General features: G+C 43.1%; 1 protein-coding gene across 1 annotated transcript; it reads right to left on the bottom strand.

The window, feature by feature from the left end:
* Positions 1-319: 319 nt before the first annotated feature.
* On the bottom strand, positions 320-25,150 carry LOC311524278 (broad substrate specificity ATP-binding cassette transporter ABCG2-like; the record flags this gene model as incomplete). Its single annotated transcript, XM_084635222.1, has 15 exons — positions 320-595; positions 2,647-2,699; positions 2,995-3,084; positions 7,434-7,588; positions 8,524-8,648; positions 10,304-10,393; positions 10,823-10,974; positions 13,614-13,795; positions 14,348-14,449; positions 15,687-15,838; positions 16,250-16,407; positions 17,401-17,556; positions 21,390-21,507; positions 21,895-21,954; positions 25,002-25,150. The coding sequence occupies 15 exons, from the start codon at positions 25,148-25,150 to the stop codon at positions 448-450; spliced, it is 1,890 nt and encodes a 629-aa protein (XP_084491348.1). The 3' UTR covers positions 320-447.

Raw genomic sequence — 25,150 nt, forward strand, 5'->3', positions numbered from 1 at the left:
GATGACCAAAGCATAATCAAGAATTTGTGTAGTAAGGATGAAAATGCAAGAACAATTATTGGTAGCTAGAGACAATTCTCCTTTAGCTAAGGGGTTTGTGGCTTGTCCTATGTTTTAGCAGAAAACTATCTTGTGTTCTGTTAACCACACTTGTGTGAGGTTAGCTGATTATTATGGGCCATGGATTGTTATAAGTGTATCTGACCATTTTCTACATTAAAAGGTAAAATACATTTGTATTTAATGAATGTTTTTACACATATGTTGACACTTTCCAATCTGTCAGTCTTGGTCAAATTAACTTTGCATTTACAGCCTTCTGGTGACTGAAGGGAAGAACTGCACAAATCAGGAGGTATCTGAAATCAAGACTATACTGATAGCAGGGGCCAAGGTGAACTCTGCATGACTGCTGCCCTGGTGGAATGTAGCTGGAAATTGCCCGTTTTACTTCCAGCGATTCACTCTTAACAGCTGGATGTAGGCAAAGAACAGGAACACAAGTGACAAGCACAGGAGAGCAACCTCATTCTCCCACAAGCCCCAGGTGCTGTAGTTGATGCCTTGCTGCTGCAAGTACACCTCTCCAGGGACCCTGCAACAAACAGACACGCGTGTTCGGCACTGTTCAAACAAATAAAACACAATTGGTTTTATGTGAAATGTTATGAAGATAAGTTTTAGTGGTGATAAGTGCGAACGTATTAATTAGAACCAGGTGTAGCAAAGGAGGGCACTGTGCAAGTCTCTCCTTCTGTTCCTTTCCCACAGCTTTGCTAATGCAACTAGGTCCTGACCTTGCAAGGTTGTCACTTCAAGTTATTCCAGTCTGAGCCGTGGCTCTGTCAATGCACGGTGATCCTGCCCTGAACCTCTCCTGGACAAAGGCTGCTCCCTGGAGGCTATCTGGAGAATACCAAACTCACTAGCTCTTTTAATTTGTGTAATTAGTCACAATAGCTACTAATTAGTGAAAAATGGAGTGCGTTAACTTTCTGCAACATCTAGCTCTATGATAACCCCTGTAGTGAAGTACTGCAGTGCTTCATTCAGGGAGTGCCATCTTCTCTTTACAGTTGCTTGGAAGCAACTGTGGGGAAGCCTTCTGCTTGTGGACTGCAGTAGATAAGGCATGTTATGGAAGTGATGCATTTGCTCTTGTGGACAGCTGCCAGCCTTGACCCACCCACCTGGATGCTCCCTGAATGAAGAGATGTAGTCCATGTTCAGATGCCTAGAAGACCCTTGACAAATGAACCTGGTTTTTCTAAATAAATGAGCTGTCCTTGTTAATGGGACATTGTACTGGTTTTTAATGGGCCTATTGTATGTCTCTGTGTATTCTGTAATTCTACAGTAGCTGTTGATGTTTTATCAAGGTATATAACTCCTGTAAGGGTGTATTATGTGTCCTGCCTAGTGAGTTCCTATAATGAGCCCTTCTAAGTACTGATGATCTGACTATGTGAGTTCCCAGGTGAGCCATTAAGTGTTTGCAAGTACTTTAACCATAATACATATGCTCCTGTAACATCCCGCTATGAACTTCCTGTGGGCCCACTCTGCGTGAACCTCTGTGGTGTCCCATATGTGGCCTGTCAATCCCTAAGTTCCATAAATGCTTAATATGATCTTGTTGTTCGCTTGCTATATGCCTCCTGTGTTGCCTAAAAATGCCATGTAAAATGCCGCCATGTATTTCTCTGGTCTGAAAATGCTTTGTACTTCCAGATAGGTGACTTCTGTGATATCCATGTTCTTTGTTTCCTGAAAGTGCCTATGTCTTGCATCTGTCCTGACAAATTTTGGTGTGGAGGTACAGGTTATCTGCATGAGGAACAGCCAGAACCAAATTCTAACCTAATAATTACAGTGACTCTTTTATTACCATGCCTGCTGATTTACAATAGAGAAATCTAGTGACATTTGCAGATTCACCTTCCCTTGTGTGAGGGAAGAAAGAGATAACTGGAGACACTGCACTGACTATCACACTTCAGAAGGGGAAAAAATATTGTACACAAGGAATAAAAAAACCACTACTAGTTAGAGACATCTACCTATGCATTTTAAATAATTTTAGATTATACATATTGGGTGAGATTCAGAAAAGTACTCAAGTTTCTTGAGCACTTCTGAAAATCTTACCTGTGGTGCAGTTTATATTTAGTGCAGCATTTAAGGTTATATGTACTAGGATGTGAAGAAATGTTACTAAAGCATTTTGTACCCTTTATGCAAGACACATTGTATTAAAAGAACATTTTAAAAATGGTGAAGTTAGAGATTTTGGAAGAATATAGTTATATATTGGAATGACTAACAGCTCCCTCTATTGTGTAGTATTTATTACAGGATATTCCTGTGTACCGTTCTTCCTGTTTATAAGTTAGTTAAACATTGGCTCACTGAATATGTATTGACACTGCAGCCTCTCCTTCAACAGATATGACATCATGGCCTCCTCTATTTATACTCCATTGGGTACCTGTGTGGTATGTCAGACTCCTGTATATCCAAAAATACTCTATAAATTGAATGCTTGTATGCACCCCTGTGGTGAAGTATGTCCGATATGACAGCCTCTACCTTCCCTTGGCTGTTTTGGGTTGTTTTTGGTGGTTGGTGAACAGAGTGAGTACTTACATGGAAGAGTTCAAATGGAAAACTGCTCCTGTGAGCTCATTGATGGTCAGGGCCTAAAACAGGAAACATATGTTTAAAAAAAATCTCATCTGTTAGGAAATGGCAGATGAATAAACTATATAGCAAGAACAGAATTTCCTTCCCAGAGACATGGAATGTTCCATTTTGGTTGTGGTCCCTTTCCAACCTTTGAATAGAGGGTGGTCCCAGTATGGAAGAGATTTGGGAAATGCAGCATGACCGTGATGCCCTGACACAATTTTAGCAATTGGGGGATGAAGTTCACTTTACTTTTGAACCTGCTGTTTTGTACTTTGCCACATCTCCCCTGTGAGGGCTGTGACTCACATTCATTCCGTAATGGAAGATGCTGATCCATTTGATCCAGGACAGCCAACTCAGCATGGAGTTCAGGTTTACAAGGAACCCACCAAAGACCTGTAGGAGACAGTGCAAAAAAACAATGTAGAACATATTATTAACTATATGCTTGCCTTTTGTCCCCCAAAGTGCTTGGGAGTTGTTCCTCAGTACCAGACACCTTGAGCCAAATAGTAGCCCTCATTCATGAAAGGAAGAATAGGGAAATTATTTTTTATCAAATATATGGTGTTCCTATCCACTATCTTCTGAGTAGGAAAACAACAATGCTACGGATGTTTACCCAATTTCTGCGTTGTTTAAAAAAAATCTAGTTTAAGATTACTAGTATATTTATTAGCTAAAAATTAGTCTGAAAAAATATTTTACAAAACATTTGTCCCTAAAGTTTACTAGGACTTCCTAATACTAGTAGCTTTCATTTAAAATGATTAGCTTAGAACAGTAGCTAATGTGTGTGTTCAGAAACTACTTTTTCCATAAGAAATGTCTTTAGTTGTTTTAGAATATAGTGTTTTAGGCATCTCCAGTTGTTTGTTTTGTGCAGTGTATTACAATAAAAAATACAAAGGCCATTAAAGCATGGACTGAAGCCTCTTCTAATCATACATCCTAGTGGGGAGAATAATATACCATTAGACTGTTACGAAGGACATGGAATACAAACATGCATATTTTTCGTACAATATGTGTGAGAAGTTAAAAAGTCTGTAATGTTTTCCATTTTTAAACTGCTTTACAAATATTTAACAAACATCTCAAATCACCCATTTGAAATAGGTAAGGATTACCTCATTTACAAGTGGAAAAACTGAGTCAGAGACTTTGCGACTTACTTAAGATCACAGGTATGGTAATGGAACCGTAAACTGTATTATACTGTTCAGTCACTAGGTGCTGCTGCATGAAAATACCTTATTTAAGCTAAACTCAGCCATACCTGGCAGAGCCTTAAAAGATCTTATGATTAACTTATCTGGGGTGTATAATAAGCAAGCTCTGTAGCCAGTCCATATCTGGTACAGGAATGTGACATGGTATATGGAGTAAACTAAGAACAGAAACGGGGAAAATAGCAACAAAGGTTGCAGGATCTCACCAACATGCCACTCTTTAATGCCCCAGAGAACTTCAGCTTTGACAGACTGGAAACTATATTCTGCAAGACTTCATATTGCTATCCAGCTGCACAAAGAAACTGGAAATATACAGGTATCAAATCACCTTTATGCTATGGGGAAACAGGTAGAACATATCTTTAAATCTTTTTACTTTACTGAAGACCGTCACAAAGATGACTCTGAAAGGGTTCTGGCTATGTTTGGTGCATGCTTTATACCTCAGAGAAATGTGGTTTATGAAAGAGCAAGTTTTCACCTGAGAATTCAAGAACCAGGGAAAATGTTAAGAGCTCTGCATACATTGGATTTGAGGAATGCAAAACAAAAAATACCAGAGACAGGATGGTTTGGTTATTGGGTTAACCGAAAAAAACCTTTCACAGCAGCTATAGTTGAAGAGAGATTTAACCCTAACCACAGCTAGTGAAATAGCAAAACAGTCTAAAATGGTGACACAGTAAAATAGAGAAATTTGTTTTCAGTTTCTAAGCTACTTTCAGGTTTTTCAAGTTTTTCAGACACTTGAGTGTTAAAAGTCCTTACCATAAAACCCCTGAAGCAAAGAGCAAGAACTCCCAGGCTATGAGGGACAAATTACCAAGAGATGATGCATGTCCAGACAGATGCACACAGTGTAATACATACAGGAAATATGGACATGTTGCAGGTGTTTCATCACACCAAAGCAGTCTGGAAATTGACTCATATTACAGACAAACAAGAGCCATTGTTTCTTGGATATATCACTTGTGATGCCAGAGCCTGCATGCAGAGTGAATTTAATATTCAGGACAAGACTGTTGACTTTAAAACTATCTCAGGAGCCAATGACATTATCTCAGAAGGGACTTACAATCACCTTTAACCTCTTGTAGAGATGACGAGACACAATTCTGACTAGCCCTGGAGGTATTCTGAACTGCATGGTCCAATTCACCACAGAAACAGCCTACACAGTGTGGCAAAGTACCTTGTTCTCCTCAGCAGACTCAGTCCTTGTTAGCCTTGGAGACACCTGCTTGGGCAAGGCAAATCCTTACAGATAGCACAGGATCTAGTTATTCCTTTCCCTGATCAGTCCCTTGTGTTTGTTTTCATTCCCTTCTGGGGAGGGAGTGCAGCCTCCCTTCCTGGAAGGGTTCGGTGTCTTGCTGCCCTTAGCCTACTGGCAGCATCCCTGCTTTTCTCACTCCTGCCCCCCTCCTTCCAGGATGGGGAGGGTTTAAAAAGGACTCCAGCAGTTGGAGCTAGCTGAACCTAATTAGCTCCCTAGCAACCCCTTTTCCAGCTGAACCTTATTTCCCCCTGGTTATCTCCTCAGGGGACAGGGAAAGGCCTTTTAATCCCCTGGGACTAATTACTACCCCTCCCTTTTTTGTAGCTGTTTGTCCTCGGTTTACCACACTGTTTGTCCTGGATTTACCACAATAGACAAAAGCTATGCATTCAGAGTGCATGTGACTAAAGGATCAAAGACCAACAAACTTTGCAGCTGCAGTGTGGCAGCCATGATGGGCCTAGTGAAAAATATGGAAGAACCTGATGGAGTATTTGATGATATTGTACTGTTGAAAGGACATCTAGTGCAAATCAACTTGAGGTAATACTGAACCATACAGTGTAAACACTACTAGCAGAGAAACCTTGAAAGAAACTAGCTGCAGGATTTATGCAAATTTAGAGGACATCATTACCTGGTTGTAGTGGGCTATTTTTCCAGATATATAAAAATAATGTACTTGAAAGATATAACATGTCGCAGTATTATCGAGAAATTCAAATGCACTTTTGCTCACTTCAGTATTCCAGTACAGCTAGTGACAGACAATGGACCACAGTTCACTGCAACAGAATTTAACTGAATCCAAATGAAATATGTTTTTGACCATATTACTAGCGGTCCATGTTACCCACAAGCGAATGGAACGGGTGAGAGAGCTATACGGATAGCCAAGAAAATCCTACAGCTGGAAGGTCCGTTTCTTGTTCTTCTGAGTTACAGATAAACACCAATAGTGGTTACTGGATATAGTCCAGTACAACTCCTGATGGTAAGATACCTCGGAATGATTGTAGATACAGTCTTTTCCAAAACCGGAACAAAGTGCCCACACATGAAGAGAGTAGCCAAGTCAGATAAAAAGTCTAAAGAGTTTATGAACACTTTTACAACAGACATCGTTCAGTTAGAGGACTGCCAGGTCTACAACTTGGTGACTGTGTTCATGTCATGGATGGAGAAAAAGGATGAACAGCTCCAGCTCTTGTAAAGAAAAAGAATCCAGCACACAGATTATATGTGATTGAGACTGACAACGGAGAGTTCAGCAGAGACCATCAACATCTACAGTTTCTTTCCTCAGAAAGAAAAATCAGCAGAGCAAACTGTACAGATGGCAGATGCAGAACAACAAGAGAATACTCAAGGATTCCAAACCAACTACAGCCTGTCATTGAAACTAACAGACAGCTAGATGACCAAATTGTTACACATTTGGGTCATATAATTAGAAAACCAGTATGATACAGACACACTTAGCAGACTGATATGTACTGAATTTCAAAGACAATGCGACAGTGTAAATATTGTAAATGGTAAGAATATAGAACTTAAAGGGGGTGATGTAATGGAATTCTAAACTGTACTATGCTGTTCAGCCACTAGATGGCGCTGTGTACAAAATACAGTAGAACCCTGTTTATCCGACCCTCCATTATCCGGCTCTCCATATTAACCCAACAACCAGCGCACACAGGTCCAGAAGCGGGCAATCTCTCCTGTGGCCCTAGATGGTGCTGCAGCCTCACAATTTCCCATTCTCCGAATTATCCAAATTTTTGATTAGCCAATCTGGCTCTGGTCCCAATTAGATCAGATAAACGGGGTTCTGCTGTACCTTATTTACACTAACCTCAGCCATACCTGGCAGAGTGGTAAAGGATCTTATGATGATCACATCTGTGTGCATGAGTAAGCTCTAGTAGCCAGTCCACGTCTGGTACAGGAACATGACAGGTGCAGAGGCAGAATGAGAACTCAGGCATTGCTGACTGCCTGTCTTGTGCTCAGACCAGACCTCTCCGCTTAGACCAGCTGTACTAATAACATATTGTTTATAGCTACAGTTGCTCTGTATCTTGCTTTCTTCAGATCTGAGCACCCCTGGAATATGGGATATTTGAAATCCGGATCGGAACTGAACGTTGAGATTTCGGCCCATCTCTGATTCCAGTAGGCGCTGTACACCCTGCAAGGCTGCCCTTGAGTGGATAAAAAGTTCTCACCATCATGAAGACGAAAGGCAGTGCGATTAAGACATTAGCGATGGCGAAGGTGCTGACGCTGGCGCTCACCAGGAAGGCCATGCTCACGGCTGCCAGATTTGTCAGACTGAGGGAAAGAACATACAGGAAGAAAGATCCTGCATCCTGTTTCAGACCTGTGTATGGGGACAGAGAGAAAGTGACTAAGTACTGTGGAAAGGTCTGGATCCATAACTGGTATTGCCATGGAACTGCTACAGGCTAAGGTGGTTCCCGCTACAGGACTCCAACTTGGCATTTTCTGGAATTAAAGGCTTCATAACAAGCACTGCAGTGGGGATGCTTTCAGTGCTGGATCCATAGCGTATCCCTCCAGGACAATGTTGTGAGAAATCTCCCATTACTAAATTTTGGTTTGTATTTTGGGCATGGTTATGACAAAGCTCAGTGGATCCATGAGGAGTTTGCAGGGTGGGGCTGTGAGTGCCAGATTTACCACTAAAGAGCAGCTAGAGAGTGCATCCCTCAACATGTTTCTATTTACTAGAAATCTGGGCCTGTTTTCATCCTAGTGTATATAATCATGCTAAAATTAGCAGTTTGGCTGCGTGGGTTTGTTTAACTCTTCACATGTCTCAAATATTGAGATCATTTGACTGATTTTCCTGCACTGTTCGCTAAGCTCTGGGGGAAACTTAGAAGGCCACACTGCTGGAGTCCTGTCGGGAACTGATACAGCACTGCTTTGTGAAAACGCAACCAACTGGAGTCAGAGCTAGTGATATACTAGAAATAAGATGATTTTGTGTGTGGGTGTCTTATTATTGGGGGGGGGGGGAAGAAAAAATAATGAATAGAGGCATCCTAGGAAGTTCTATACAAAGTTTGTACATAAAAAGAGAATTTTTTACCTCTGATTATGAGCAATGTGACCTAGCGGCAAAAATTAATAACAAAGCACAATCACCACAAAAATCTGTGCAATATGACATTTCAGACTTGCCAGAGTTTGATATTACCCCCAAAGTTTTTGTGGCATTTTCCCATGGTGATTTTTGTCCTGAATCACTTCCTCAAAGAGGTGCTGAGCTAAAGGAAATTCAGTACTTACCCATCATGAAGTACGATATGGCAGAGAACATCAACAAGGGGATGATACGATTGGGAATCAAATCAGCAAACACCTTGGCCAGAAAATATGCTGAGGTCCTGTAGTATCCCCTGGAGCTCTCATGTCTGGAAAAATGTATGCAATAAATAAAAACATTGAAAATCAAAGAGCTACTTCATACATTTACGAGATATAACTCTATAACCACTTTAGTATTTCAGTCCTTTCCTTACTTCTCTCTCCCTCAATTTCATCAACTTCTGTCTCCATCAGAACTTTCTTCATCTCCAAACAGATATGCCATTAAATAATTAGTAAGCACAACATCCTGAAGAAAAACTATTGCCTTCATCTTCATCTTTGATACACCTCTCTCATTTACCCTTACTTTCATAAACATATGCATTCAGCTTTATCTTCTACTATTTCTGCCTCCTGTTTCTTCCTAGTCTGTAAATCTTCCTATCACATCTAAAACATCACCACATATGATTCTATCCTGACTTCTCCTCTGATGAAACTCTCCTCCATGCTTCTATCTCCTCTTGTCTTACTGCTTGTAACTTCCTCCTTCCTTCAGTGGTCTTCCTCTGACCCAAATTTCAATTTGTCCAAAATGTGGTGGCCAGTCTCTTCATCCATATCTAGAAATGTGAAAACATCAGAAATCTTCTCCAGCTTCAAGCTTCTTGTCTGCTTCAGAATCCAGTAATGCAATTTCTCCTATTCAAGGCAGGGCTCTATCTTACTTTCATTGATTGCAAATTATGTAGGATTATACCTTAAGTTCTTAGATGAACATGCCCCAAATACACACACACAAATACACACACTCTCTTTTTTTCTTCAAAGTAATCTTTCCCTTTTCTGTCACCCCGTCCTCGCTCTCCTCAAATATCCAATTCCTTTCTTTCCCGCCATCGTGGTTTCTCCAGAGTAGAATGTAGAAACTGCACCTTTCCTGTATTTAGTCTTTTCTTTCTGAAATGTGTCCATTCACTTCTCTCTGCTGTTATTCTGCCATGTCTGTAGATGCTACTTGCATGCTATACTGTGATTGACCGAACAGAGTGTCCTTATATTTGCATGTATAGATTTCAATTGGCTATGATTGTATTTGTTTTGAAATAATACTGAGCATTTTAAAGTTGGGAGCTGAGCCAGACTTTCTCAGCTTCATGATCTTCTGGCGATTTCTAAGGTCCAGCTGGACCTAAATTCTGTGACATCCTTATTTCTGAGGTGTTCTGGTGTTGAAATCTGGAAATTCTGTGGTGAGGTTTAGAAAAAGTGCACAATTTTTTTAAATGAGTGAAACCTGAAAATGAATAATACAATCTATTCATTATTCCTGTGTCTTTTTTATTTTGATGTCAAAATCAAGACATTTCACGCTGCCACAGATTTTTAGTTTTTAAGGTGCTGCTGATTTTGGTGTTGAAAATGCATAACTGTTGTAAAAGCTGTTGGGGGAAGGTGAAGATTTCGGTAACAGGACAAGGAACAGATGGGGCGTTTGGCATCTTGGGAAGGCATTGGAAATAGTTTGGGATCTGACATCTACAAGGCATCTGAGGCTTTTGGCATTAGGAGTGGTGATTCATTTTCTCTTTCCCTTCCTTTTTTAGACAGATATGGACATGATTTGAAATTTTGGGAGGGCTTAATTATTGGAGCACAATTCTGTGGTGGTGGGTAGATCTGCAGCAAACTCTGCAGCCACAGCCTGTTTATGCCTGTTTCCAGCATTTTGATTTGAAGGAGTTTTAGAGTCACTCACATGAAGAGTTTTCTCTCATTGATGAAGAGCTCCACTGCAGACAGATTCCCAAAGACTTGATTGATGACCAGGAAGAAGAAAGCTCCTAACCTGCAGAGAAGGGAAGAAAAGGAAAAGAGATTTATTTGGAGTTCTCTGCTGGACTTGTACACAAAGGGCAGAGAGTTCTCTCATGCTTTTTACGGCTCTCACATTATACTGCCTTGGAAGTTAGGTTTGGGAATCAGGTCCTCACCAAGGTAAGTGTTCAATTACAGGTGGAAAATTTTTGAGTCTGTCACTGTCCTCCCTACTGGGAATATTCCCTGATGTCTTCAGCAGATTTTGGTTCCATATCAGGTTCCCTCTCCTAACTCCTTGGGTGCCCCAGGATATTATGCTCACTTGGGCTACTTGAAAGGAACTTGTCTGCATCTCTTCATTCATTCTGGAAGTGAGCCACTCCTTTCATCTATCCATCCATCCTCCCTCAGACTACCAGCTGGAGGAAGGGACTAAAGATTCTGTTCTTTCTCTCACCTGTTCTGAAAGGCTTCAGGCAGAGTGGCTGGTACTTGGTAGAAAATGAGCCCCACCAATATGGAGAAGAAAGTGCCCAAAAGGAGCTGACCAATGGATGTCTGAGGATTCCTCAGGATGTTCTTCACATTGCGATTGCTCACAACATACAGCTAAGGGAACATACATGAGTGCATAATTTATACATACATACATTAAATCTCCTCCTTGAAATATCCCAGGCCAGTCCATTGGACTTTATTTTTTATTGAGGATTCTTTACAACCCTGATGTTTGAATCCTGATGTTCTCTTTGTTTTCTCCCCTGCTTTCTCCATGCTCAAAACTGCATGTTGAAGCTACCATCCATCCTAGCAAAGGAAACTAGCTGCAAGTTCCTTTCAACTGCACTCTTCACAGGGATTTCTCTTGAGTGAAATGATGCTCAACCTCCCGCCCCAGACACTGAGCAAGACTGAGCCCTCCCAAGATGTGCCTGCTCTAATTGATTGGAACTATGACCCATCCCCACACACCATGCATGGCAGGTGCATAGCAATATCCACAAGGCAACAGCCTCAGATTGGTGCGATATGAATTCTTTGAAACCAAGTACTTGGGATTTCCCAAGCTCCCATTAACTATTATGTGCAAGCTGTAGCTAGGGAGCCTGCCTCTAGTGGAGAATATAATCTGGAAAGTTTCGCATCAATCTCACTTTCATAAAGATGGCTTCTAAACCAGACACAGGCAAATGTCAGAGAAACAGTCTCTCCATTGTCTGCAGCAATTGTCCATTCACCTTTACTCTGGAACAATGCCAAGCCACTCAACACCTGAGAGGAGTGTTTCCCAAACTTGGGAGGCCGCTTGTTCAGGGAAAGCCCCTGGTGGGATGGGCCAGTTTGTTTACCTGCCGCCGCAGGTTCGGCCAAATGCGGCTCCCACTGGCCGTGGTTCTCTGCTCCAGGCCAAAGGAGGCTGTGGGAAGCGGTGGCTGGTAGGTCCCTCAGCCTGTGCTCCTTCCCGCAGCCCCCATTGGCTTGCAGTGGCGAACTGCAGCCAGTGGGAGCCACGATCAGCCGAACCTGTGGACACGGCAGGTAAACAAACCGGCGCGGCCCGCCAGGGGCTTTCCCTGCACAAGTGGCATCCCAAGTTTGGGAACCACTGCCCTAGAGCATACATGTTTTACTTATGTATCTCCACATAGCTATTCTTATTTAAAAGTACTTCAGTCATCTTCAGTAGTAGTTCAGTGCACTATAGCAATGGTAAACTGCAGTATTCTGGATAATTACAGTAGAATACGGTAAGGTGTTTTTTTTAAGGTATCTGACTTCTAATACATAATTTTCTGGTACTTAGTTAGGCTTTTAAACTGCCCTCCTTTCCCGTAGATATGTTATCTTGGTGTGATGATATGTGTAAAGGTTAGGAATTGGGTACATCTGTGCATGTCAGAGAACATTGCCTTATTTTCAAAGACTGTAATAGAAGTAGAATGAGCTCTGAAGCTCTTGTCATTTGTTCACACATTTGCTCACACAGAATTACATTTGCAATCAGAGAGAGACTGCGTATCTGATTTTTCTCATGATTTAAAAAAATTAACACCACGCTCTCAGTGGTGCATTCTTTACAACTCCCGGCTGCCTGTGCCTGAGATGGAAGTCATTGTCATAGGTAAACATTCCCTTTCTGATTTTTGTTTTAATCTTCCCCACTTTCCCTGCCCACCCCCCCGACTCAGTGTACTCGGTTACTTTGTAAGATCAGTAACATTAAACATAAACCCCATCAATATACAGGCCAGATCCTTAGATGGTGTAAATCAGCATGGTGGCCTTCACTTTAATGAAGTGATGCCAATTTACACCAGCCGAGGGTCTGATTCATGTTGTATAATGTAATTTACGTATCTCTGAAAAAGTTTATTCTGTTCCATCCATTATATTATTTTTAAGGAAAGTTTTCAATTTACCTGCCTTAAATTGTTCCTTAATTTCACAGTTTATTTTGAATGATGGACTATAGAAATCCTTCCCCAGCATGACAGCAAAAGTACCTGCTTCTTCACTGTACATTGCAACCTCAAATTACTGAAGGGGAACCTTCTGAGGTGAGTACGTGGGGATATGCTTTCCTAAAGGAAAAGCAGGGTTAGGCTCCTCATTAAGGGAGAAGTTCAACTCTGTGGCTGTGGAGGTTCCTTGGCAGTGGCACCTGTGCAAGTCTGCGGCACAATGGGGTTAAATATGGGGGGAGGCTAGTGCGGCGCACGGCCCAGCTCCATTGGGTCTCCCTGCACAGCACAGTGTAAGGAGGAGTAGATCCTGAGGATCCACTGCTGTGTTAATCCTCTGGTTTTCATTCCTTAGAGCAGGGAAAACTGGGGCCTTGCAGAGCTGCTTCAGCCCAATGCCTCTGCAGAGTGACTCAGTGGGTTTCTTCTCCCAGCGGCCTCGTGGAGATACTCAGCACACAACTTGCTAATTGGCCAGGGCACAGGATCCCTGAATCTGGTCCTATGTGGTTACAAAAATTAAGAATATTTATGTTGCTGGAAGGATTTAGTCGGGGTTGGTCCCGCTTTGAGCAGGGGGTTGGACTAGATGACCTCCTGGGGTCTCTTCCAACCCTAATATCTATGAAGTCTTAGACTCCGAGGTCTCACTGGAATTGCTGCACAGTGAATAAGTCTCACAAGGTCCTCTGCAAGAATCTACTGATTGCTGCTTTAAGACCACAAACCCTGAAACCTTCCTTTTCTTGTGTCTTTTATGTTGCATTTTCCTCCCTTTTCCCTCACCTGGCGGAAGAATGAGGTGGCATAGGTGGCTTTTGTTGGAACTGCATCGCTGAGGTGGCTCTTGAATGACTGTAGGTTTTCCAACTCTTCCTGCAGCTGCTCATAATAGTGGGACTTGTGGTAGTAGACGGGCAGTGGATTCTTGTCACTACAAGAGCTGCTATGAGAATCGGACTCTCTCACTAAGGCTGCAGACAAAATGGGACAGCCCCAGGTCAAAACTTTCCATTCCTGCTTCAACTTTGCTTTTGAAGGATTTTGAAAGTGTTAGCCAACTCCCAGAAAGGCGACAAAGATTGCTAATAATCACACCAGCATTTTTATCACTGCTAGTAACTTTCTAGTCACCATTTGCATACCCTTAAACACAACTGAAAAGCAAAAAGAACCACAGCAATCTGCATATGAATTCGATGATGCCTTGGCAGGTCTGCTTGCTAAAGGGAAAATATAGCATAAAAATGTTACTCTGAGACTGCATCTGTATGTGCGTAACACTGGCAAGTGATTGAGGTAGAAGGGAATTAGCACCATGCGTGAACAAGAATTATTTTGAGGAGAATCCAGTATGTTGTGTTCAGGCTCTGAGCTAAATGCTGGAATGGGCACTGCAGAAGTTTGGCTACCTCTGTTTTACAATCCCGATGTATTTTTTGTTGAAGTGGATTTGCAAGACATTGTCCTAGCTTCTGTCTCACCACCACCTCTCTCTTTCTCAGCCAATGTAATTTTACAGCACTCACCTAGCTCTGGACTAGGCTGGGACTGCATGATCTCTCCAGCGATGACATCCAGGAAGAAGTCCAAAGGATTGTTAAATGCTTCACACTGGTAACCTGAAATGCACCATATCACAAGAGAAAATAAAAGCTAACCTCACACCCAACTAGCAATGTGAGAAAATGACAAAATCTCTGTGCTAAATATCATCCAAAATACTATGTTTAGTCTCAGGACATTTTGTGGCACAGAAGTTTTCCTTTTTGAGATTTTGGGAAAATGGACAGTTGCATATTAAAACCTGTGAAAATCTGAGTTCACACATTTTAATATGATAATTTGTCTTGATTCAATTAAAAATGTTGAGATTTTCAATTAACCTATTTCCACTCAAAAATGCTTCTAATGTTGAATGCAAAAAAAAAAAAAAAGTGAAATTACATCAAGTAGGACTTTAAAAAAATTAAGAAGAAAATGCAAAAACCTTTCATTTCAAGGGTTTTGAATTACATCGCAAACATTTTGTAGTGCCCCATACCCCGCCTTCCCAGAGAGCCAAAGAACCGTTCAGATTAACCAACCAGCCTCATGTCAAACTAGTGCCTCCTTAGCGACAATAATTACCTTAGCCAAACCAGCCTTCTCTTAAAACACATCAACCAGCTGGGCCCTCTCACAGATCAGTCCTTCACAGCCAACTTCACTCCTAAACCAACTAACTTACTGGTCAACACAATATCTCACAAAGGAACCTGAAATAAACCTCTTGTTTCTTTTAAATGGACCTGTCTGTCTTCCCGATGTATCATGCGTCTGTATGTCTTCTAATCTCGTGTGAATTGAACCATCTACACTTCTCCTTGGACCAGTTAAAATATGTTGCTGTGCATTGATGCCTGTCATTCCTCTTCCTCAGGATGCACATGGCACCCCTGTAGGGCAGCACTTTCTTATGTTTTCCTCGTCTGCTTCCCCCACTTTACTATCTCCTAAATATACCCAATCTCTGCTGTCTTTGTGAGTTAGAGTCCTGGACAGAGAGTTAAATCCAGCTCTTTTGCACGGGTTGGGCAAAGCACAACCATGAAGCAATGAAGTTGGCCTTTGCACACTGTGAGTTGGCGGATGCAGTTAAGATTTGAATCAAAACCGTTTTCCATGATGTCCTTGAATAGTGAACTGCTTGCCTGTCTGACCGAGGTTCTCCTGGTGCATCCTTTTATTTGCACTAGGTTTGTGCACCTAGAAACCTTGTCTGCTACTGTTAAGGGTTTCATTAACAAACACCCATGCGTAGCTGTCCTGTAGCAGTAGGAAATATAATTCTCATCCTGCCGCAGTCTCACCCCCTACCAATACTGTTGAAATAGCCAGTGGACTCTTCGGCTGGTCCTGCATAAATGATTTCTCCCTTGTTCATCAGCGTTAGATGATCAAGCAGACGGAAGATGGAATAACGTGGCTGGTGAATAGAGAAAATCACAGTTCTTCCTTTCCTGGAGAGTCTGCAAAACAGAAGAAGCACGTGGTAAATATCACAGTCCCAGGCCAGCTAGAATTTAGGCCTTAATTTGAACTGTATTTTGGAGGCAAAGCCACATTAAGGTATTTGCTGCCTATGTCTCTAAGGGCTGTCTAGATGGAAACTAAATGCCTCAGAGTACTATTTGAAAATAAACTGGTGTGAGCCTAGTTTTCAGACTATAGCTTTATCTCAAAACAGGTGTTAATATGCCTGGCTGCATGCATTATTGTTGACCTGCCTTTTCAATATTTATGCAGAGCCTATGCTGTATATAACCTGTTGATTTGCTAGATCATTGTGAGACAGCTTGAGCATGGAAAGGGGGATAATATCAAAATGAAATTCCAAAGATCTTAATGGAGTGGAGCATCAGAAACAGAGAATGGCTCACTGGTGCAGCAGCTGCATGATGGAATTAGCTGTGTTGGCATCCAGTCCCGTAGTTGGCTCATCCAGGAATATCAGTGAAGGTGCAGTGATTAGTTCCATGCCAATGCTGCACCGCTTCTTCTCACCCCCTGAGACACCACGCAAGAACTCAGTGCCAATCTGATACCACAGAGAAAAGAAAGAAAGCAAAGAACCTCAGAGAGGAGGCAGATGAGTTTAAATATAGGCCGTAGTGAGTGGGTTGATCTGAGATGGACACAAATGGTAAACATATAGCTAGGGGCGCTCCTGTCCTTTCAGTCATCTTCCCACATTTTAACAGGGGGAGCTGTATCCTCTCTTGCGTCCCATCACTCTGAGCTCCAGAAGCCATGCTGGTTTCTCCTTATCATATCATGTTCACTAGATGATTTATAATTCCATTTGTCTTTATTTCAAACAATTCACCTGGCATTGAAATAATCCTTACTGGTCTGTATTTCCCAGGATCAGAATCACCCTCGCCAGGGGGCAAACTGGAAACAAAGAAGTCGTGGTTCTCATACAAGATCTGCCCAAAGAGCCCACCTCTAAGCTCTGTGAGCCTAACAAGAGCACAGTATTGCTCTCTTACCGGACCTACCCTGCTCCCCATCCCATCTCCCTGTCTCCCTCCCATTAAGGGGAGGGAGTTAGAGAGAGAAATGGCAGAAGAGGCCTGCATCTCCAATGTGTAACCCACTCTAGGAGATTGTGGGACTTTGTCCCTCTCTAATGGCTGGCCCATATGAAACATTTGAACCTGCTTCCAGCTGACAGACTCAGTCCTTTAGCTCAGGCAGTAAAACCTCATGGTTTTCAAAACTGAAAGCCCCAGATTGAAACCCTGCTGTTGGCCTAAGCAGGGTTGGATGTACAGTACATGCAAAGTTGCAAAAGCAAATACCTGTGTGTGCTCTGTTCACCCTGTGCATGCAGAGGATAGAATCTACACGTGCAACTCAAATCACCCACCATATCATACACCTCTGTCACTGTTAGTGTGTGAAAAGGGTCCTATCAGGTGCTTGTGCACACACATAAGGAAGCTACTGCTTGAAATGAGAGGTGGTGTTGCTGTGTGAGTACATGTACAACCTCTGCCTTGTTTTAATAAAAAGATAGTACAGTAACCTTGGTGTCAGCACACTCCTGTAGCCCCAGCTCCTGTATTACTGCATTGACCTTCAGCTGCTTTTCTGCTTCACGGTTCCGGCTCTGTGGGAGGCGCAAGCTGGCAGAGAACTGAAGGTTCTCACGAACAGTGAGTGTTCCCATCAGAATATCCTCCTGTGGCAGCACAAAACAATGGAAAACACTTGATTTAAAGAGGAAAATCAGCCAGTGCTTTGAGAGAAAAGACCTCCTTAGTGGGTCCTAGTATCATCAACACTGTTCTAGTAATGTGAAGTCCTTACAGATAGACTGTACCCAAAGGGGATTCCTGGTGAGAGGAATACAGAGGTCTAATGGCTTCCATAGAGTTCTCAGGGCTGGCCTTGCCATGAGGCGAACTGAGGCGGCCACCTCAGGTGCCAGACTGTGGGGGTGGGCACCACTAAGACTCAGAGTGTAGAAAATTGTGTCTGCTGCCGGTGCATATGTATTCTCTCTGCTCTAGTTGCACAGAGATGGTGGAGTGCTGTCTTTGAGGAAGGAGGGCACAAGAGACATAGCAGACAGGCAGGAGAAAAAGTTAGAGGGAATAACAGAAAGCAGCAGGAGCTGCAGGGAGAGAGAGGAGGCGGAGCCTCTTATGTACCTCTCTAGCACCCCCAGGAGCCTGGACTGATTAACCCCAGCTTCTCAGGGAATTTCCTGCAGCTTCCCTGAACCCATTTGAGGAGAACAGTCAGTCAACTGAAGTAGTAGGAGCCAGTTAGGCCCTTAAGACGCTGATATCTTCCCTCACTCAGCCCCTGCTACCAGCCTGCTTATTTGTCTCCTTCAACTGAGTGTTGAGAGCCACTATAGCTGGCACAGAACAGCAGTCATGAGTGAAAGAAGAAAACGCCCCTCTGGGGCAGCATTCAGAAAAAGAAAGAAAGCAAAGGAAGCTTTTCTATCTAAGCAGGAAGGAGCTCTCCTGAGATACATAGACACAAATGTTCACGATGAGCCTTCCGGCCTCCGTGAGGATGTGAGTGGTGAGGAGATGCCTGATCTTCCAGTTCGTCAGAGTGCATCATTCATATCTTCATCTCATATGGATGTAACCATGCACATTCCTGAAGAAAAGTGTAGATCAGAGAAGAGTGTGGTGGAGGCGCAAGAAACAGCAGCTGCTGAGTTTAGTTCTTTAAGTCTAGATGATCCAGGACTGTGGACCCACTTGAGCAGTAGCCTGAGGGACTTCCTTGTACTGCATGGGCCACAGCAAGTGAAAAACTTCATGTTCTCCAAAGACAATGAAAATAGAAGTTTCCATCCAACACATTACTGGCATGAAATCCCCAATGGTGACCAAGTGGAGAGGCCATGGCTTATGTACTCAAAAACCCAGAATGCTGCATACTGTTTTTGTTACAAACTCTTCCAGTCTAATGTTCCAGGCACACTGGGTTCTACAGAAACAAAGGGCTAGAAATCTGGCATGCCATGAGAAGGCAGAAAATCACCAGAGAGCATTCCATAGGTAGAAAGAGCTTGAGATGAGACTAAGGTTAAAGGCCACCATAGATGATCAGCATCAAGAGAAGGTTGCATCAGAGTCTCTTTATTGGCAAATGTTCTGAAAAGGCTCATTGCCATTGTGAGAATGCTTGCTACCCAAAACCTGTGTGGCGCTTCAGATCAGCTGTATGTGCCAAACAATGGAAACTTCCTTAAAACTGTGGCGGTGATGGCTGAGTTTGATGCTGTACTCCAGGATCATCTAAGAAGAGTCACGACCCAAGAAATGTACACCCACCACTACCTTGGAAAAACAATTCAAAATAAGATCATACAGTTACTGGCAACAAAAGTCAAACAGAAGATTGTGGCAGCTCTGAAGTCAGCAAGATATTACTCTGTTATTCTGGATTGCACACCTGACATCAGTCATATGGAACAAATTACTTTAATGGTGTGTTTTGTAACAACAACAGAACCTAGTGAAAATGTCCCTTCAGTGGTGACTGTCAGAGAGCATTCTCTAGAATTTATTGACATTGATGATACTACAGGAGCTGGTATGACAAATGTGCTTCTTAAAAAGCTGGAAGATACGGGAATTGCAATAGCTGACAGGAAAAGTCAGGGCTACAATAATGGTGCCAACACGAGAGAGGAAAGAACAGAGGAGGGGCAGACACGGATCTGAGAGTTAAACCCTCAAGCTTTTTTGGTCCCATGCAGTTCTCATTCATTGAACTTGGTGGTCAGTGATGCAGCATCAGCTTCTAGTGAGGCTGCTGAATTTTTTAATGTAATTCAAAGCATCTATGTATTTTTCTCTGCATCAACTCATCGATGGCAAATTTTGAAGCAACATCTGGGGAACATCCTCTCTGACACTGAAACCACTGAGTGCCACACGATGGGAAAGTTAAGTGGAGGCAATAAACCCTATCAAACACCAAATTGGGAAGATAGATGATGCCATAGTTGCCATTATGGAGGATAATGCTTGGACAGGACCTGTTCATGGGAGAACAGTGGCAGAGGGAAATGGAATCACCAGAAACATACATAACTTCAAATTTCTGTGTGGCTTAGCATTGTGGCATGACATACTGTTTGAAATAAATGTTGTAAGCAAGAGACTCCAAAGTGTTGACCTTGATATATCTGGAGCAATGGAACAACGGGACAAAGCAAAGTCATACCTACGGTCTTACCGGTCAGATGAGGGATTTCAAAATGTTCTGAAGAGTGCACAAAAGTTGGCAGAGGAACTTCACACTGAAGCTATTGTCCCATCCATTCAAGAATACAAGAGTCACTGAAGAAGAAGACATTTTGATTACGAGGCACGGGATAATCCCATAAGAGACCCCAAACAACAATTCAAAGTTGAATTCTTTAACCAGGTTCTAGATTGTGCAATACAGTCTGTTGAAGAATGTTTCATGCAGCTCAAGGAACACAGCAATATATTTGGAATGTTGTATGATATTCCAAAACTCCTCACTATACCTGAAGAAGACCTACACCAGCAATGCAGGGCACTAGAGACAGTGTTGACACATGATGACATGTGCAATATTGATGCCGTGATTTAGGTGATGAACTGAAAGCCCTTTCAAGATATATTTCAGCAGGATCAACTCCAAAGGCTGTTCTGAAATATATTTGCACAAATAAGATGACCACCCTCTTTCCAAATGCTTTTGTTGCTCTGCGCATACGTCTAACACTTCCTGTAACAGTTGCCAGTGGAGAACGCAGTTTCTCCAAGCTGAAGTTAATAAAAACTCATCTACGCTCCACAATGACACAGGAGAGACTGGTCGGCCTTGCAACCATCTCAATAGAGCATGAGCTGGCCCAGACTGTGGACCTTCAGGAAGCAGTTCAAATCTTTGCAACCAAGAAGGCAGGGAAAGCACCACTTTGATTATTCAAACAGATAAAGATGCCAGTGTTTACTATGCAGACAAGAAAAGTTACATTTGCTGCTCAGGCATTTGAAAGTTAAGTGTTAAAATTTTTGAACAAGGCATTTTAAGTTGTTAGTTCTCCTTTATTGGGGTAGGTAGCAGAGCAGTACCATGAGAGGAGTAGAACAGGAAGACGGCAGAATTGAGACCTTTCAAAGTTTTGGCCCAAGCAAGGAGGTATGGGGGCGTCATTTGAGCTCCCCGCCTCAGATGCCATAATGTTGAGGGCCAGCTCTGAGAGTTCTCAGTGGGAGGAAGAGACAGAGACTTGTAGTCTCTTAAGGAAAAGACAATGCTCCAAATGGAGAAAATGCCTATGATGACAGAGTCATGTGGTTATGGCTGAGTGAAGTGATATTTCAGAATCCTAAACTTATACTCTGCTGTAGCCATAAGGAATACACATCTGCAATTAACCAGCATCATGAATCCTTGCTGCTGCACGTCCTGGGCATTTCAGGCTCAGCATACTATTCCAGTGGAAAATCAGATAGGCCTGTGCACAAACTGGGAGGCATCATGGATTCTGCCCTGACTCACCTGCACTATGTAAGCAGAGCATAGGTGAAACTGTGAGTTTGCTGTCTTCCCATCCATGAAGATTTGTCCACTTCTAAGCCCCTTCGGGTCCTTCCACCCCGCAAGTACATCAAGGAGTCTGAGGAAAAAAAGGTGACTTTTAACAGTTTCTCAATACAGGGCTTCTCCCCATATCACTCCAACCTATGGACCCTTCCAGCCCAGTCCTGCATGCACTCTCCAAGTTCGTTCAGCTTTGGATTTCCCAACACTGCTCTACTAAAGTAGCTAAGCAGTTGTCTTCAGGAACCAATTTTGTCCTACAGGTATTGCTGTTTCCTGTGGTGAGAGGGAAATGAATCCCAGTATTCAGACTCTGCTCTGCCAATGTACCCAAACCCAGAGCTGCAGATACCAACCCACCCTGGGGTGGGTGGGTATTGAATCTCAGTCCTTTTTCCTTCTTTGCAATAGAAGAGATATCAAAAGTGATGCAAGAGGCATTAATTTATACAGCCACACTTACGAGGTTTTGCCACTTCCAGTTGGTCCTAAAATGGCATTCATTCCAGGCTTCATAATGCCACTGCGAAAAGAAATAGTATTATAAACTGTTTAGGGAATGATTTCACATGACAAGAAACCCAGAGTGGGCAAGCTGGTTAAGTGAAAGCAAGAGGCAGTTATTGGCTGAAAAGGGAATGAGACAGAAGACAGGCTTTCTGATAGAGTGTGTGCTATTTGTGAAAAGTAAACTCCAGGATCGGCCTGGGCACAAATGGCTGCCCATGCTGTGTGATGTGCACTGAGCTGTTCTCAAAGCTGGTACAGACCCCCAAAGGAATGTCTGTGTCACAGCGTGACTTGTTGTGGAGGTACTGAGCTGGAGGCATGGGCACTGAGAGCTGGAGGTAATTGTACAAAGGTAATTTCCAAAGAAAAACACCCACTCAGGCCCAGTCGAAATGTTGCTGCTAAGATCAGCTTCCTGGCTTGCCCTTTGGACCACATCATTCCCAGCCCCCCGTTAAATCTCTTCACAGCTGCCCCCATCTCCACCACATCATATAGCTCCTAATTCTTATCTTTAAGGCTGTTCACAATTTAACCCCACTTTGCCCACTTACTTTGTCTTTATAGTATTGTCAGCTGCCCTCTTTCCTCCACTGATTATGCCAACTCTCACGGCCTATTTGTTCACTTCTCCCAAGCCATGACTCCCCTTTCTTCCATGACTCCCCTTATGTGTGAACCACCTTCCCGAATCTAATCCATAAAGTGACTACACCATCTCCTTCAGATCCATCCATGAGATCACTCCTACTGTGATCCTACCAAACACGGCCAGGTGATGCTGAGCAGGCAGGCAGGGAACTGGGATTATTGCTACCAGTATCTTCATTTAGCTCAAAACTCACCCTTTAAACACACATCTGAACCTTCAAACTAGTGCCTGTAGATATGTGTGAACACTACTGTCACCCCAGCCCCACCATCCCTCCATTTGTTTGTTACACCCACTTCTGGCCTCTAATCTTAAACTTAAATTGTAAGCTCTTTAAGATACGGACTGTCTCATCTCTCTGGACAATACACAGCACAGTGGGGACCTGATCTTAGCTGGAACCCCTTTGTGCTACTAAAATATAAATAATAATAAATGATGGTCATACTAAACACGTAGGTGTTGTGTGTTAGCTGGAATCTTGGGCTCCAGTGATTGTTCATAGATCTCCCATATCCCAAGCAAAGGCAGAGCTCATCTGCTGATGCTGGCAATTAAATGATTCACAGTAGCGTTACTGCAGCAGATATGAGGAACCATTATGAGGGGTGTTTTCTGTGAGGCATTCCAGCTCTCATAAAGTATGCACACCAGCCTGGTCATGGTTTCAGAGGGCATCAATTAATCCACAGCAAAGCACACGCACTCGCTGCAGAATCTGCCCTTTGATACTTCGGGACTTCGGAATCCACGGCAGTGCCAGCCTCTTATGTGCTATTTCAGATTTAACATGCTTACCATTTACTCTTGCAAGCCTGGGATTTGGCATCTGCAGCTTTGTGCCTTGAAGCCCCAGGAATAACTTGGGGTCTCTAGCTCTCTGGTCCAACGAAGCTCTGGGTGGATAGCTGAAGAGATGTGATGGGTGATGACAGAGGGAAATGATAATTGCCATAGACATGAATATCCCGTAGCAATTGATAAGTGCAAGGGTACTGGAGTCACTCCCTGATTGACAGGGCATACAGAGGGTGCATAAGGGTGTTTCATCTTCAAATGGTTGGTGTTAGGAGGAAAGGGGATCTTCCTCTGTTGTGCCATGAAGGAAAACCTTTGTGAAATTCCCCGTCTGCCTGCTGTCCCACAAACTGGCAGGGGCTGGCAGTGTAATGCAGCCCACGTTGTTTATTATTTAAGCCCCTTGTTTTAGACACTGTACAAACATATAACAAAGAGATGGTCCCTGCCCCAAAGAGCTAGCATGCTCTGCCTCTTGAGGGAGGGGTGCCTTGTGTTCTTCATCAATGACCCCTTCAGTCAATTAAGGATCAGCCCTGATGGGTTGATAGAGGGCACCCCTTGCTCCTCAGCAGGAAGGATGAAGGGCCTGGGAGATGCGGATCGATAAAACAAGGGGAAAGAGAGATTGGGGATCTGGATATTTCTGCAGGATTGAGGAGCATGTGTTCCTAGGACACTGCTGAATTTCTGAGCTAGCTTTGGTTGGACCAGACACAGAGAGTCCCACCTGCTTGCACTGGCCCCAGAAATATTAAAAATGTCGTTTTGTTGTCAACAATAAGTTGCTCATGAAACCACTGACACACAAACAGTGCTATGAATGTCACTGCCCCTGTGGAAACCTGACTGGTGGTACCTGGGGCCTGCGTGGGAGGGCAGAGGGCTGGGTCTCCAGGTAAGACTGGGTTATAATAACTGGGCCTGAGCATGATCTCCCCCAAGAAGTTGAAGCTCACACAGCAGCATGCACACGATCCAACAGAGCCTGGTGTGAGCACTCTTCCTTTCCAAAATGAATTTAAATCACCAGTACTGATCTAGGAGGCACTTAATGGTCAGGGTCCAAGCTGTCTCACCGCTTACCTATCTTCCCCACTGACCACTATTTGCTACTCTCAGAGATAGCAATGCTCCACAGAGGTGCTTCAACCAAACTGGCTCAGGATAAGGCTCTCCTGTGTATGGGACACTGCAGGAGCACCTTATTGCCGGCAGAATCCAACCCTCTTTGATGAGACCTTCCCTGGTGATGGCATTTCCCTTGGACTATCAGAGAGATTGGAAAGGAGGAAAAAGAAAGAAAGAAAGAATAACTCAATAATCACCCAGAGAAGCAGACAGAAGCCAAGCAAGGCCATGAGAATATTGCCATTTAGAGCACACTCACTATGAGTATTAATTTTTGGGCAGTACTTAGACATTGCTGTGATAGGAACCACAGACAACCCTGAGACAGATAACTAATTTTATTATGCAATTCAATTGTGCTCTGTCAAATATGCGGTGTTCAATACTCTGATATTTAAGATTTCCTAGGTCTCTATGGCTCCAGAGCCCCATGATTCCTTATTTTGGCTATGCCTTTACAGGGAAGAACCATTCCTTACCTGACATCCCTGAGAATTTCCTTTTCTTCTACTTCTTTTGAGAAAAAGGACTTGGTGATGGGGACAAAGTAACTGATGTTTTGGAAAGCCAGAGCTGGCCCAGGAACATTCAGCTGGGTAACAGCTTCCTGAGAATCAGAGAGTTCCAT

This window comes from Lepidochelys olivacea (genome assembly GCF_965140295.1).
Source record: "Lepidochelys olivacea isolate rLepOli2 genome assembly, chromosome: 7".
Lineage (NCBI taxonomy): Eukaryota > Metazoa > Chordata > Testudines > Cheloniidae > Lepidochelys > Lepidochelys olivacea.